The sequence below is a fragment of the Rattus norvegicus genome, chromosome 5 (genome assembly GCF_036323735.1).
Source record: "Rattus norvegicus strain BN/NHsdMcwi chromosome 5, GRCr8, whole genome shotgun sequence".
NCBI lineage: Eukaryota > Metazoa > Chordata > Mammalia > Rodentia > Muridae > Rattus > Rattus norvegicus.
The window spans coordinates 168,181,727-168,196,921 of record NC_086023.1 but is presented as its reverse complement, the minus strand read 5'-3'; the positions used below and the strand labels follow the sequence as shown (position 1 = coordinate 168,196,921).

The following is a 15,195-nucleotide window of genomic DNA, read 5'->3' as shown; positions in this document are numbered from 1 at the left end:
AATGAGAGGAGGCCAGAGCTGATTGAATTTTCAGTGTGTCCTGACCGTAAATGAGGGGTGTTCAGAATATATGCTAAACAGCTTGCAAATTAGAGCCCATTATTTCTGACTGGATGACTCAGCCGCTTTATAATTGGAATGTAGCACTGGGTTTGGATCATTTTCCGTCTGTTGTTTTTTTTGCTTAGAAACATTTTGCTACAAGCAGAAAGTTCTTAAAAGTTAATCCGCACTGCTGTGCCAAGGGAGGCTGGAACAGCCAGCTTGTGACCCCAGCTGGCCCCAGTTTGGAGCAGGACCCTGAGCCATGCCAAGAACAGGCAGTGGGCTGGGTGACTTTCTGTCGTTTGGGAGGAATGAGCTGCACGAAAACACAGGCACGCACATACACACATGTGTGCACATCCACACATTCACAAAGAAGACAGGCACTGGCAAAGTAGATAGAGGCACAGGCTTTGTTGGAAGCGTAGCCTAGCTGGCCCCAGAAAGTGCGTTCTCTCTGCAGAATGCCCTTAGAGCATTGCTTACCTTTTGCAAATAGATTCACCTGTTACATTCTGTTACAATTTTACCCTTGTACTGCGGCCAAGCATTTTCCCCAGGGTATCTGCAGCTGGCCCAGGAAGCAGTGTTCTGAAAACCTTTCCTTCCCAACAAGTGCAAAGGTGCGGCAGCAGGACAGGACCTAGAGACTCAGGCCTAGGGACTAGCAGAGCCCCTGCTTCCAGTCCTGGACAGCCACAGGCCTCAGCCCTTCTAGAGTGAGCTGCTGAGCCAAGACCACATCGGCAGCCTGGCGTTCCAACCCCAGTGGCATTTTCATAGAGGGGACCCGACAGCCCATTGTCACGGTGGGGCTGGGTTTGATTTTTTTTTTCCATTATGCACTGATGAAATCCCCATGTCTGCCTCTCATTCTCTCTTGCTTTGCAGGGCTGAAGTGGTATTAGGGAACATCATTAAGAAGAAGGGGTGGAGGTAATTATCCAGTTCTCTGTGGTTTGTCTCCAGGGCACACAAGGAAGGCTGGGGGTGGGGTGGGTTGCAACACAGGAGGGGCCATGCATGCCGGGTTCCCGGGTATGATGGGCAAGCCATCTGTCTGGGACAGGACTGGACTTGGATGGCAGTGGGAACCGTGAGAGTTTGTGGATGGCTCTTTCGTGATCACCACAGGAGTGGCCCATCAAGCCCCTTGTGCGGTTTTTCCTTTATGGCTTCTTACTGTTACGTTTATTTATTTATACATGGTGGGTACGTGGCACGTTGTATCAAGCTTGACCGCACATACCCCTCCTCACTGCGCCAGCTCACCAGCCCCCTTCTTTCTCCTTCTCTTTATTTTTATAGTTAAAAAAAAAAGTTAATTATACTGCGAGGGCCAGTGCTAGGCAGTAGCAAGAATACTGCTGAGGGCTAGGAATGTGGTTGGGTGCTTGCCAGCCCTGGGTTCAATTCCCAGCACTGCATAAACAAGGTGACATGGTACAGGCACACCGGTAATCCCAATACTCAGGAGGTAAGAGGCAGAATGATCGGCCATTCAAGGCCACCTCAGCCACTCGAACCCCTGCCATGCACGCAGCAAGTTCTGCCCGTGGCCTCCCTGTTCACTACAAGCCTCGGCTCACACGGCTTTTCCTGCAGAAAGGGAGGGCTTCTCAGAACAGAAGTAGCCCCTGCCCCTCCACGAGGGAGTGGGCCTTCATACCACAGTGGGCGCCATGCGAGCAGCTAAGGCTGGGGTCCTGGGGTTCACTATGTCCCTAAGTAGGTACACAGTTCAGTTCTCTGCAGGGGTTCCTAAGCGGTCTTCAGCCAAATGAACTGCCCCTAAGCATTCCCAGATAGGCTAGGTGTAACAGGTTCCTGCGAATGCCTTTGACTCTCAGCTGGACCCCATCTTCTCTGCCCAGCCAAGAACCTTAGAGATCAGTTCAACCCGCAGAAGCTCACTGTCCCCATCTGTAAAGGGACCAGTGCATGAGTAGGGAGAGGCTGTCTAGACCGGAAAGTCACCAGTCGAGACTGACAAGACTGCTAGGCCTTGGGGGGGGGGGGGCGGGTGGCAGGGCTCAGCCCAGCACCCAGCTATATCATGTCCCTCGGTGCTTAGAAGGTGATGGAGTTCAAAGGTAGCAAAATGGGAACTTGTCTCAGTCACTGTTCTATTGCTATGAGGAGGCTGAAAGATCCCCCCCCCAGCACCCAGATCACAGTGTTGGGAGCTTAGCTACACTTTTTGGTGGGGAGATTCAAACGCTGGGCCTGGCACCCAGCAAGAAGGTCACAGTTCAGAAATGCCCATTCACACCGAGCTCCCAGGTGAGACAGGGACACTTGGTAAAAGCTGAGGGAAGACCAAAAGAGCCATCCAGGTCCAGTAACACCCTCCCCCTCTTCTACCCTGCAGACGGTCCAGCCTTGTCATCACCACCAAGATCTTCTGGGGCGGAAAGTAAGTGTTGGGGTTGCAATGCCCCCAGGGGTAGCAGCTCACTGCAGCCCAGCTTGCAAGGCTGGGGCCAGGGTCACATGGTAGCCTTGAGGAGGGAGGGCATGGCAGCCTCTGCACAGCCACCCACAGGCTGGTACCCATTCAAGTCTGGGGACCACAGCCATTGACGTAATCCCAAAATGCAAGAAACTTTGGCCCAATTTGTCTGTCACTCGGACGTTGCTTAATTTTTGTTATTTCTACTTACATGGTGACATTATAAACATTCCAGAAAGCAGAAAACGGTGAACTGTCTAAACCCTCTTAAAGTCCCTGCTGGGCCACCTATACCACTCTGCCTGTTTCCAGGTGTCCGAGTCTGTACTCTCTACAGGGCAAAGGGCAAAGTTCATCTCACGGGGGTTGTAAGTGTGGTTTCTAGGCTGAGGAAGTGGCTCAGTTAGAAGAGCGTTTGCCAGACAGGCCTGAAGGCCTGGGCTCCTCATATCCCACCAGTTAAGTGCACTGGTTTCATGACTGTAATTACAGCACCTCAAAGGCAGAGGAAGCAAAAACTAAAGGCCATCCACGGCTATGCAATAAATTTGAGGCTGGCCTGGGACAAAAAACAAAACAAAACAAAACAGGAAAAGAAAAGAAAAATTTAAAACGTATATGATTCGTTCTTAACTTTAAAGAAAAAAATCTGTAACTGGGCTCACATCTGTAATCCCTGATTCTTGGGAAGCTGAGACAGAGGGATTATGAGTTTGAGGCCACCCTGAGCTAAGCAGAGAGGAACCATCTCAAAAAGCATAAACACATAAATCCAAGCTGGGCAGATGATATTGAAAGCCTCGTCCCCACACCGCCTTGGGGCAGCGTCTAGGAGCCCACCTGAGCCCGTAGTTGTCACCTGCAGATGTCGAATTTCCCGACCTGCTTTTTTCCTGGCATCGTATGATAAATAATATCCCCGAACCAACTGCAACATCTCCTACCCTGTTGGCCTATTTTTCAGGGCAGAGACCGAGAGAGGCCTTTCCCGGAAGCACATAATCGAAGGTGAGGAGGGACTCTAACCATGGTGTCCCCGGCACATGACTAAAGCTAAGAAGTGTAGTGGCTCACCCTTTTTTTTCAGTGATCCAGCCCAGGTCTCGACCCTGGGGTACACTGAGCCCTCCTTTGGCCATCCCTTTCTGCTCCAAAAAGATATGAGGTGTGGGGAGGGGACCTGCAGAGGGTGTTCCCACTGGCCAGATTTTGGGGCAGGCTGAGTATGTGCTGACTGAATGGTCTTACGGGAGAGCCAGCACCTCCCTGAGCTTGTGTCAAAGGGTCTAGAAAGCAGGGCTATGAGGGTATACCCCCGACTCAGGGCTGCTGGGAATAGCAAAATGCTGCCCAGAGTGGGGGTGACTGGATGACGGCTCTACCATCCTCGAGTCACATTTCCTCTAAGTAATATTCTTTATAACGAACATCATAATGGGGGCTTTGGTACCTGGCCCTCTCACCTCAGACCCAGCTTTCACCCTAGCTGTTGCTCCGGGCTGTTGGGAGGTCAGTGGCTTGTGTATGCCCAACACCAGCAGCCTTACGTACAGTTAGTTAATACTGCACCCTCCTTGTGTGGTACCATAGCCAGCTCTGCTAGTTGCATAGAGACCACCAGGTCCTGAGAGTGGCCCAAAGGGCATGTATCCATTTGGTCTCAGGACATTTGACCAGTAGCTCCTCTGACATCCTCTGGAATGGCCAGCATGCCCACTCCCTTTAGGATGTGCCTCATGTCTTGGCATCTCCTTGGGATACTCACCTGCCCTAAAGCTCTACATGACATGAGCCTGCCCTCACCCCTCTCTTGCCCCCTGAGCCAAGTCCAAGGGTGGGTCTAGAAACACAAACAGCTGACCCTCCTGCTCTTCTCCCAGGACTGAAAGCTTCCCTGGAGAGGCTGCAGCTGGAGTACGTGGATGTGGTTTTTGCCAACCGCCCAGACCCCAACACACCCATGGAAGGTAGGTCGACCAGTTATCCCCCTTGCCAGTTCAGGTCAACCAGTTAGCTCCCTAACCACGCAGAGCAGAACCAATTCTGAAGTTTTGGTAACTGTCAAGCACACCCACACTCAGCACTCAGGACAGAGGTGGCCAGGCCCCCGGGTTGGGGAGGGATGGCCCCAGGCACTAATCTTGTTCTGTGAACTGGTTGTGTCCAGGACTTCTCCCCTGGCTGCGTTCTCTTTGCTCAGTGGTTGGTATTTTGTGCAGCGGTGTCTGTCGGGGACCACTGAACTCTTTCATTCTGGATTCCCTGGGAGGGCTTAGAGGTCTTCTGCTCTAGTGGGGTCTCATTGCCTGAAGGAGACTGAGCACTCGGTGCTTTGAAGAGCTAGCTGTCTGGGTTTCTTTAGCGTTTATTTATCCCCTCCGATGCCCGGTCCCTCCATCTCTCCCACCCGCTGCCTCGGCATCTTCTCATTTTTGCTTCGCTGCTTCAGGGACTTGGGAGGTTAAGTTGAACTGGTTATTACGTCTCCATTTGCTTTTATATATATACTGCACTTGTGTGTGTGTGTATATATATATCTATATCTCCTTTCTTTTTAACAGAACTCTGTTCTGTGCGATGATTTGTGCCCTTCTGTCCTGCCCTTTATCATACCAGGCCTCTGTGTTCCCACAGCGATAAACTCTGGTCTCTTTAAACCTTTCTTTTATCAGCAGGGGACCCATTTAGTTCCTTCAAGTCACGGACATTCATCATTGAAGGTACACAGTACCCTCATCCGACTATTGACTCTGTGTCCGAGCTGCATTTTATGAGACAGTACTTTTATTCACGACGCTCCGTCCCCCGCCCCATGACAAACTTCTCCATAAAATGCATAAGGGGTGGGGAACGTGCCCCTGTGAGGACATCGTGCAAGCAAAGCGAAAGCAAAATGGCATCCGAGCCCCTTGTTGTCCATCCATGCTGCCATCCCCATCCCCTCCCTCCCGACGTGCATGTTTCTCCCCACCCACCCCCCCAGCTCCATGCTTGCGGTGCCGTGACCTGATGAGGCCGGCTGGCTTCCTGCCGGGGTCTTCTCTTGATCTGAGGATGCTCCTCCAGTCCCTGCCTGGGAAGTTGACCTTGGATGATATGATAGGGTTTCCAGAAGGGTCCTGTGACCCCTAAGAAGACTTAATCTATCTCATAGCTCACACTTGTTAAGCTCTAGCCTCCAACAGAGGAACAGAACACCAGCCAGCAAGATACCCTGCCTACCATGCCGGTTCCTTGTGAGTGCCCTGGCTCTGTGGTCACTCATGGCTGCTCATGTAGCAGCCAGGACACTCTATCGAAATGGAGTGATTCTCTTCCTTGGAGAATATGTACATGAGTTGGCATGGTGCCAAGGCCCAGGGCATTCTTGGGCCATGCTTGGTATCTGCCTCCCCCACAATCAGCAGAACCGTCTAGAACTGCACCTCCAAGGGTAGCCATTTGTCCCCCTAGGAGCTGGGCAACATTCCAGCTGCCTGCCACCTGGTGCTGCCACCTGACCCCTCCTATGTATTATTTGTGACGCTGCAAAGATGCCCTGGGTTTTGGCTGCAGCTGGAAGGAGCTGGCACCGCTGCTTCTGTCCAGCAGTATTAATTATTGAGGTGAAAGACTGCCGTCCCTAAGTGTCACTATTTCAGGGTCCACTGACATGTTGGAGTGCAGTGCTCCAGAACATGTGTCCAACATCTAGCCTGCCTCTGCCCACATCCCCCAGGTGCCTAGGTCCCCCCACCCCTCAGAACAGCCGGTCACACCAGACTCCTGTCCATCGGCCTGGTTCCCAGACACCAGACTGTCTCCATCTCTCTCATTGCATGGGTAGGACATAGTGCAGACCTTCATAACCGTGACCAGACAGAACTCTGAGGGAGGATGGGGAGAGGGACTGATGTGAGCTGACCTCTTGGCTTCCCTGTCTCCGGCATGTGGACCTAAGCCCTGGCTGAAAAAGAATAGGGGAACCATGCTGCATGGTCTGGGGTGCCCCCCCAAGAGTGTTTCTAAAAATCCTAACAAGGACAGCCTGTCAAGGAGTCCCAGGAACCTCTAGGTCTCTCGAAAACATCCCAATCAGGCTGGATGTAGCTCATGTCATTCAAAGCCAGTGATTCAGGGAAGGTCCCAGAAGACCCAACCTCTTTTCTCATATGACCCCAAAGATCCACAGTCCCTGACCTCAGAAGACAGGCAAGGGCAGAGTTGCCCTGCAGAAGCAGAGTGAATTGTGACTTCCCTGGCATTCTGGGTGAACTTACTGGGACCACTCTACCAGAAACCTCGCAGCCTCAGTACCAGATATGAGGACGCCCTGCCTGGATCCCGCCACGAATAGACCTCAGCCAAAGAAGTATAGGGACCCAGAATGAGTAATAAGACGGCCAAAACAGGGTAGACAGGAACTAGCACTGTTACCCCATTTGAGGACGTTGTGACTCCAGTGCTCTTTGAAGGCAGGCCCCCAGAACAACTCTGGCTTTCTCTTCTTCCTCCCCTCCCTTCTCTCTCGGTCCCCGCCATGGCCGGGGATCTGCCGCTGGGATGGGTGGAGCATTCGGAGGTGAGGCAGATGTTGCCAATGTGATTTTAGAAACACTTGCCCCTCTCCATTCCTACCCGCCTTTGGCTGTCCACCTTGCAAGCACTGTATCAGACCTGCGGGGGATCCATGGAGCTGACCCTCACCCCACCAAGGCCACCTTCTGTTTTAACCACCAGCACATCCCTAAGAGGCAAAACAGCCAAGGGGGGAGATCTACACGTGGCAGGGACTTTCAACCAGGGCAGAGAGCCATCCACAATGAAGGCTTCTGTTATGACCTGTTTTTTGACCACACTCCCCACTCCAGTCCCCTCTTGGCCCCCCCTCCCACCCTGGTGATCCCTTTCTTCTCCCAGTTCCCTTTGTACTTTCAACTGGCAGATTTTTATGGCCCCCAAAACTCTTGACTCTAAGGAAGACTGTGTTGTGGTGAGGAGAGTCCTACTCTTGCCCTAGAAGAAGATGGGGTGTGTGGGGGCGGTTAAGTCGGTTACTCCTTGGGATGTTGTAAGTTCTGGCTTTTGTGGAACCCCACAGCTATCTGCTCTAGACCTTGACTCCTCACAGACGGACAATTAAACCCCCACACACTCCCTCCCACCCCCTCCCCACTGCCATTACCACGAGAATAGCATGTCCTGAGTGAGGGGAGACTCCAGCATGGGCACGGTCTGCCCAAAACTTTGAACTTCTGCTTATGGCTCCCCAGGCACTGAGACAGGAAAGCCCCAGCCTCAAGGGGCCTGCCTTGGTCCGTACAGACACCAGCCATCCTGCCCTCTCTGAGGTCCTCAGGCACTCAGTGAGAGTGGCCTTTCGGAACCTGCAGAGCTGTGTGGCAAGCTTTGCTGGTGTCACCGCCTTGACCAGGCTGACTGTAGCCTTCATCCCGCTGGTTGATCCCCCCCCTAAGTGACCAGGGTTCCCATTTCCTCCTTCTAGAGTCTAAGACCCGCTCTTGGGCTTCACCTTTCATTCCTGTAGCCAGCCACGGAGACCTCCGTCTACCTACCTATAAGCCTTTTGCAAGGATCCAGGCAAGCCTCACCTTGTCAGAGAAACTTCTCTTCAGGATTTCCGGTCCATTTCCTTTTCTCCGGGAATCTCCCCTTCCCAACACCCACACCCAGCTCTGGGAGCCAGGAAGTACACTGCTTGCAAGACGCCTTTGCAGCCTGCTCCCTCCTCCTGGCAACCCTACATGCATCTGCAGACCATTCCCCGGCTGGCCCTTTGCCCCAGCTGTCCCAAACATGGTCTCCCTTCTCTCTCTCCCTCTCAGAGACTGTGCGGGCCATGACCCATGTCATCAACCAAGGGATGGCCATGTACTGGGGCACATCACGCTGGAGCTCCATGGAGATCATGGTAGGGTAACACCCGTGTGTCCACGGGCATGGGGTTTTTTTGTGGGAGGAGGAACTGAGACTCTGGCACATGTGCACGGTGGGAGGGTGTGGTTGGCATAGGCATGGGTCTCAACTTGACTCATGGGGACACAGGGCCCCTGCATCGACGGCTTGCCCTCTGAGACTCAGTTTCCAGATCTGTAGAACAAGCCTGCAGGCATGGCTTACCCTTGTGGCCTGCTGGGAAAACCTATAGGAAACTTTAAGCATAGTGTTAGAGCCTAAGCAAGCCTTGGCACCTATGCCGCTCGCGGCTTGCCAGGATGCTCTGTTAGAGTTGAGATTTAACCTCTACAGTGCCTGCCACAGGAGGTAAATGATGATGTCGCCCCGTGTCTCAAATGGGAGGTCAGCGACGGGGGGGGGGGGGGGGGGGGTAGGGGAGGTGAAGTCCCACGCTTAAGGTCACACTGTCCGGGGCTGGGGATTTAGCTCAGTGGTAGAGCGCTTACCTAGGAAGCGCAAGGCCCTGGGTTCGGTCCCCAGCTCCGAAAAAAAGAACCAAAAAAAAAAAAAAAAAAAAAAAAAAAAAAAAAAAAAAAAAGGTCACATTGTCCTAGTTCAAAACTGATACCCAGATGACACCGGCCAAAACCTGGGCTGTCTTTGAGAATGACTGACCCAGCTGCTAGGACCCGAATTCTATTGATCCGTGGTTTCTCCCTTCATCCATGTTCTCAGGAAAGCATCCCCCAATAATTGTCCTCTTCTTCCATGGCAGCCATCAGAGGCTAGAGCAGCCTATGTCCCTAGGTGTTCTGTGGTGTCCCTGAAGCGAGGGCCCAGAGGAAGAGGCTGCCTTCATTCTGCAGCCTGAGGGCAGAGGAGTAGTAGACAGTCTTTCCCGACCACCCAGCCTCCCTACCCATGCCTCCATGCCACGCCCAACCTTACCCCGCCTATGCATGGTTCCCAGCATTCCTGCTTCATTCTGTGATGTCAGGAAGTGCAGAGGGATTTTTTTGTTGTTGTCGTTTCAAATCCTGGGGGACTTAAGAAGACCCTGGCATCACTCAGGAACCTCTGTCAGCCATCTTGCTCTGACTCCCCACAGCCAGCACGGGACTCAGAAAAATCTGAGTGTTGTTATCCCACTTTATAGATGAGGAAGCCGAGTCCCAGACTAAAGTGGGACAGGGCCTCCCTAAGTGGCAAGCATGTCCCCCACCATACAACTGTCTACCCACAGTAGCGAGCTCACCCCATCCATGGAATTCGAGGGAGCATCTTCAAGCCAAGGCCCCAAGCTCCTGATCCGAGGGTTAGCAGAAAGAGCTGCTGCCTCCCAAAGACAGTTGCTACCACAACTGTCATAGGTCCAGGGCCACAAGGCAACAGCCATGCTGGCCGGCTGGCAAAGTAGGAGTGCCCGTCAGAAGCCAGGCCCAATTGAAAGGGCCCATTAGAACCGTGTGACAAATGGGGAAACTGAGGTACCAGTGATCCCATTTGCCCCAGCCTCAGATGTTACTACATTGTGACTCCTTCAAGGACCATTAAGTCTTGGGATTCCAAAGCCCACCCTCTTCATGGCTCACAGGGACCTGCCTAGGACTCTCAGGAAAGTGGGGTATTGGGGAACGGCAAGGTCCCTGTGGCCTCAGGTCTGCTGATGGCAACGATCTGCTTCTGCACCACAGGAGGCCTACTCGGTGGCTCGGCAGTTCAACCTGATCCCGCCCATCTGCGAGCAAGCGGAATACCACATGTTCCAGAGGGAGAAGGTAGAGGTCCAGCTGCCAGAGCTGTTCCACAAGATAGGTGGGTACTGTCCTACCTTGAACACAGCCACGCCTCACTCCCCTCAGGACCCGGCATGACCTCACCCACTCTCTCCTGCACTCTCTCAGGAGTAGGTGCCATGACCTGGTCCCCTCTGGCCTGCGGCATTGTCTCAGGGAAGTATGACAGTGGCATCCCACCCTACTCCAGAGCCTCTCTGAAGGTGAGCACAGCCGGGCATGGGAGGGATGCCTTTGACATAAGAATGTAGATACAGGCCTTCCTCCCACCTCGGGGGCTGGCCCCAGGTAAGCACACCCATGAACCACTTCCCAACCTTAGCCTCTTCCAGGTTGGACAGTCACAATACAGACTGGCCACTAATATATGGTTTGCTCCCTCCCCCATGATTCCCCAACACTCCATCTCGGACCCCAGACAAAGCCAACCAAGGGTTGGCCCAAAGTCCAATCCCATCCCCTTGCTGAATGACCCAGGAAGCATGACAGTGCTCATATTCAGGAGACAAAAACCCTGGATCCCAACTTTAGGTCTCACTGTCTTCCCCAGACTGAGTCATAGAGGAGCCAATGGTGGGCAGCCGGTACTTCTGGCTCAGTCTACCACAAGCCTTCTCTCCTTTATGATATGAAGCCTAGCCCAGGGCAAGCATGAGGCCAGGGGACAAAAGAGCTGGAAGAAGTCTCTAGAGGAAAAGTCAGCTACCTGCATCGGGAGGTCCAAGGGCCATCCCTTCCCTTACCTGGGCTTTCCTCTTCCCAGGGCTACCAGTGGTTGAAGGACAAGATCCTGAGTGAGGAGGGTCGCCGCCAGCAAGCCAAACTGAAGGAACTGCAGGCCATTGCAGAGCGCCTAGGCTGCACCCTCCCACAGCTGGCCATAGGTAATGGGCTCTGGTCACAGTGGTGAGATGCCTGTCCCTGGGGTCCCCGAGGGCCTGGACTGTACCTTTCCAGCGGTCTTTAGGTAATATGTCTAGCTACCCTGAGGAAAGGGGCCCTGGAAAGAAAGGTAGGGACCCCTGGACAGACCCCCATGTTGACCAAGGTAAAGACTCTCAGGGGCAGAGTTAGAATCTGTGTCCCTTTAAGAGCCTAGACTACCAGCCTAGACCCTCAGGCAGCTAGCCAGGGGTCATGGAGGAGAAAAGGGATCTTTGAACACTTGGGCCACCTCTCCAGGAGAGACAATATGGCCGGAACCTCTCCTAGAAGCTCCTTGGGTAAACTCTCCCCATACTGTGGAGCATTCCAAGCTCCCTCGGGCCCCAGACGAGAGCTGGGGTACCTCCATCCAGGCATACTCGGGCAGGCCCTGCAAAGGGTACCGCCCTCCTCACCTCCGGTTCTGCTGCCCACAGCCTGGTGCCTGAGGAACGAGGGCGTCAGCTCCGTGCTCCTGGGTGCTTCCAATGCAGAACAACTTATGGAGAACATTGGAGCAATACAGGTGAGATTCGGGACCCTGCTGGGGGGCTCAGGTATCCCCCAGCCTTCCCAGAGACGCAGCTTCACTGGACACCTTTCCAGGAATGTAGGGCACACGGGGATGGCAGCGAGTCCTGCTCACACAGAGCCGGCCCTCACAGAATCAGACATAAGCGTTGTGAGTGGACGTGTTGAGAGAGCCATCGCTGTGAGCGGAGAGGCCAGAGCAGCCAAGGATGCGAGAGGCATTAGAGACCCGAAAGCGTTAAAAAGACAGGAGGCCTTGAGACAAACTCAGAAAGGCTTGAGGGAGCAGAAGGAGCTGTGCAGAGAGCCCTCTGGTTAACGGGAGGTCAGAGGACCTGGAGCAGAGGGGCACACCCTGGAGCTGAAATGGAGGTTTTGACGTGGCCAACTAGGCGTTTAGAAGGCTACTGCTGGGGCTCTTGGCCTGGAGGGAGGCCACTTTCAGACTTGATAGGGCCTAATGACAGTAGCCAAAGCTATAGATCCCTGGCGGGCGAGAAGCACAGAGTAGAAGAGTCACCCCCTCTCCTTCAGGCCAGACTGCGCTACACTCTTATCCTTGCGTGCAGGTCCTTCCAAAATTGTCGTCCTCCATCGTCCACGAGATCGACAGCATTCTGGGCAATAAACCCTACAGCAAAAAGGACTATAGATCCTAAGTCACCCCCCCGCCCCCCCCAGCTCCCCCAGCTCGGACAGTTCCTGGTTCCCTCCTCGTCTCTCGTTCGCTCGCTTCTGCCGTTTCAAAGCCAAATTGCAGAGTGTGGTTCACACCCAACGGGAAAACACCATGCCCAGACGTCACCGGGGATTGATCTCGTCACCGGGGATTGATCTCGAGTCACCGCCCAACGCAGCCTGCCGCTTCCTCGCTGGATGCGACCCGACGGGTGCCAGGGGATGGCATCAATTAGGGGCACATCCAGAGGCTCCCACCCAAGCCTGCCACCCCTGCTTATCCCTCAAGAAGAAACACTTGCCCCCAGCCGTGGCCCTCCATCGAGATTCGAGAAGCCATGGCCGGGTGGAGGTCTAGTCCTCGGAGTGGCCAGGGCTGGCCTCTCTGCCAGGAACCCGTCTCAGAAGAGGGGCGTGCACCCCTCTCCCAGAGCCCCTGGTTAGAGCAGGGCCTCCCTCTTTCCATGGACACCAGGCACTTTGTTCAGGGCTGGCCTGGGATCCCACTCTTCCCAGGCCTTGACCTGCCCCACGCACCCACTGGGCCTTGGCTGGGACTACCTAGCTGGCCCTCAGCCCCTCCCTTACCCTTGCTGGCAGGGGCAGGGATCCCAGCTGGCTTTCCCAGCATCTTCTATCCTATGTGTGACATACAACTGCCGAGCCCCCAACAGGGAAGCTCAGCAGGCTTGGATGGAGCCCATTGGAGTAAGCCTCTCAAGACAGACACTAGTGGACAAGTGTGGCAGCTGGCCCCACCGTAGGCAGGTGGCAGCAGGCTGGGCCCAAACTTGCAAGACCATATTGCTCTCATAGACCTTCCTCTGATACCTCTGCTGTGCTGGGGGGGGGGGGAGTGGGCTCACGACATGGGCTTTGCACACATGAAGCACTTAGAGCTCCCTAGGGCTTCCATATTGCGAGCCAAGGGACCAAGGGAGCAGCAGCTCCAGTAACAGTCTCCGTGTTGTAAGAAAAGACCTCTCCCTAGGAAAATGGCTAGGACCACCCATTCCTTTCTGCATACCCTTATGCTGTCCTAGGGCAGGATAGAGAGACAGAGAGTGGGAAGGATGGACACCCCCTTATTAGTGGGAGCTAGATGGATGTAGACGCCAGGAAGCCTACAGGTTTGGGCAGTGCATGCTGCCTGGAGGCCCAATCCCGTGGTCTTATGATGCTCTAGGGGACAGGGTCCTACCCAGCTGGCTCCCCAGGAGACCCAAGTCTCCTGCCCTGGACAGGTCGTGGCCAGCTCCCAGGCACAAGCCCTGGACCATAGTGCCATGGCTACCTTCTGTAGCTGCTATTCCAAGGCTCCTCTCTGCCGCTCTTAAGGCTGGGCAGAGGTTAGGACTGGGGTAAGGGGTAGGGTTATGGGGTAGAGACGGGAAGAAAAGCAGACAGGGTGAGTAGCTTCCTCTCACACGCAACCCCCCTGTAACCCCTGGGCTCTCAAACCTTCAATGCTCATAGCGCTGACCCCTGAGACCTCAGAAGCAGCCCTGCGGGTGTGGGGATGGAGGCCACTGGGCTCTGGTACTTCTATGTCTGACTAGAGCAGCCAGCTTCCCAGACAGGGCCCTGCAGTGGCCCGGCAGGAAGTGCCAGACCTGTCCACACAGCTGGCCTTGGCCCTGCTTGCTACGTGGGCCAGGCATTCAGGGATGCCCACAGTAGGAGCCGCTGCCTGCCTGTGAACCACACCTCAGAGCTATCCTCCTGCTGGGCATGTGCAAGAGACAGGAAAACAGGCCGTAGGGCTAAGGCCCACAGGAGCCCAGATGCAGACAACCTCCTGGAAGACATTTTAGCCAAATGTTTCTGAGAGGTTTCCTTCCACACCCCCCTCTTGAAGCATTGGGGATTTGCATCTTAAGCTTCTGTGGGGGTGGGGGGTGGAGGAGGAGGGACTTGGGAGGCCACAGAAGTTGATCAAGTGCAGACAGCCTATAAATGGGAGCTTGTCCCGGGCCCTCAAAGGGTCTAAGGCTAGCCCCTCCCTCCATGGCCTCTCCTTCCTTTAGTCCAACTGCCTGCTGGTCAGACCAAGCCAGCCTCTCTCCACCCTCTTGAAGTAGTCTGTCAGGCCTGGTGCAGGAGGAGGGCTATGTATAGGATCTGGCACATGGAGCCCTGCTCCTGCTCATCCCAGACCCAGGGTCCTGAGGCACAGCAGGGCACCTGGGTGCCCGCTCTGGCCGTGTACATAACGTGCTTTCTCTCCCCATTTTTTAACGAGCGTGGCTCCTCGCTAACTGCACCCCACCAAGGCCGACCGCAAACGCCTCCAGCTTCCTGACAGACTCGGACCAAGGTGCGGCCCGTATTTATGGAATGGCAAATAAAACCCAAGCCCTTTGGTCTCCACGTTGCCGTCCTCTCCTTTCCTCAGAGACAGCCCCGGAGGGAGGGCAAAGCCATCGACTGCAGGGAGGCTAAGATCTTGGGTTCCCCACCCCACCCACCCTCAAAGCCAACTCTACAGCTGAGGGCAAGATGGCAGGAAGGGAGCAAGTGCAGGGTGCAGGAATGGGGTGACAGATGACATCCCTGAAGCCTGTGGGAGATACAGGTGCTGGACTCCGTGGCCCACCAACACAACTCTGCTGAGGCTTCCAAAGGCCCAGGGCCGATGGCTGGGAAGGACCAGCCGGCTGCTGTTCCCCGGTTGGTGGGTTTGGCAAAGCACCTGGGTCACTTCGTCGTCGTGTCTGGGGTCACCATTAGGAGGCACGCCCTCCAGCAACACTGCTACTTGAGGTTTCCCCTCCTTCCCTGTGAGCCGTGGGTACAAATCGTAAATGTAGAAGGTTTGAGAAAGGACCCTCGCCTTCCCAGCCACTCACTCCATCCCCGTCCTGAGTCATT

The 15,195-nt window shown here is 54.6% G+C and overlaps 1 protein-coding gene across 9 annotated transcripts in view; it reads left to right on the top strand.

Moving 5' to 3' along the window:
* Nucleotides 1–14,694, top strand: part of Kcnab2 (potassium voltage-gated channel subfamily A regulatory beta subunit 2) — an 88,533-nt gene extending 73,839 nt beyond the window's left edge. For 4 of the 9 annotated variants that reach the window (XM_017593214.3, XM_039109386.2, XM_063287268.1 and 1 more), the window contains 11 exons: nt 937–981; nt 2,417–2,461; nt 3,462–3,505; nt 4,378–4,464; nt 5,170–5,217; nt 8,323–8,408; nt 10,090–10,210; nt 10,300–10,394; nt 10,955–11,075; nt 11,553–11,641; nt 12,216–14,694. In XM_017593214.3, coding sequence (XP_017448703.1) covers nt 937–981; nt 2,417–2,461; nt 3,462–3,505; nt 4,378–4,464; nt 5,170–5,217; nt 8,323–8,408; nt 10,090–10,210; nt 10,300–10,394; nt 10,955–11,075; nt 11,553–11,641; nt 12,216–12,305 — 871 coding nt within the window. In that variant the 3' untranslated portion in view covers nt 12,306–14,694. The remainder of the gene's footprint in view (nt 1–936; nt 982–2,416; nt 2,462–3,461; nt 3,506–4,377; nt 4,465–5,169; nt 5,218–8,322; nt 8,409–10,089; nt 10,211–10,299; nt 10,395–10,954; nt 11,076–11,552; nt 11,642–12,215) is intronic. The other 5 variants (XM_063287270.1, XM_063287269.1, XM_063287271.1 and 2 more) reach the window with 3 other exon arrangements.
* The last annotated feature ends 501 nt before the right edge of the window (nt 14,695–15,195 follow it).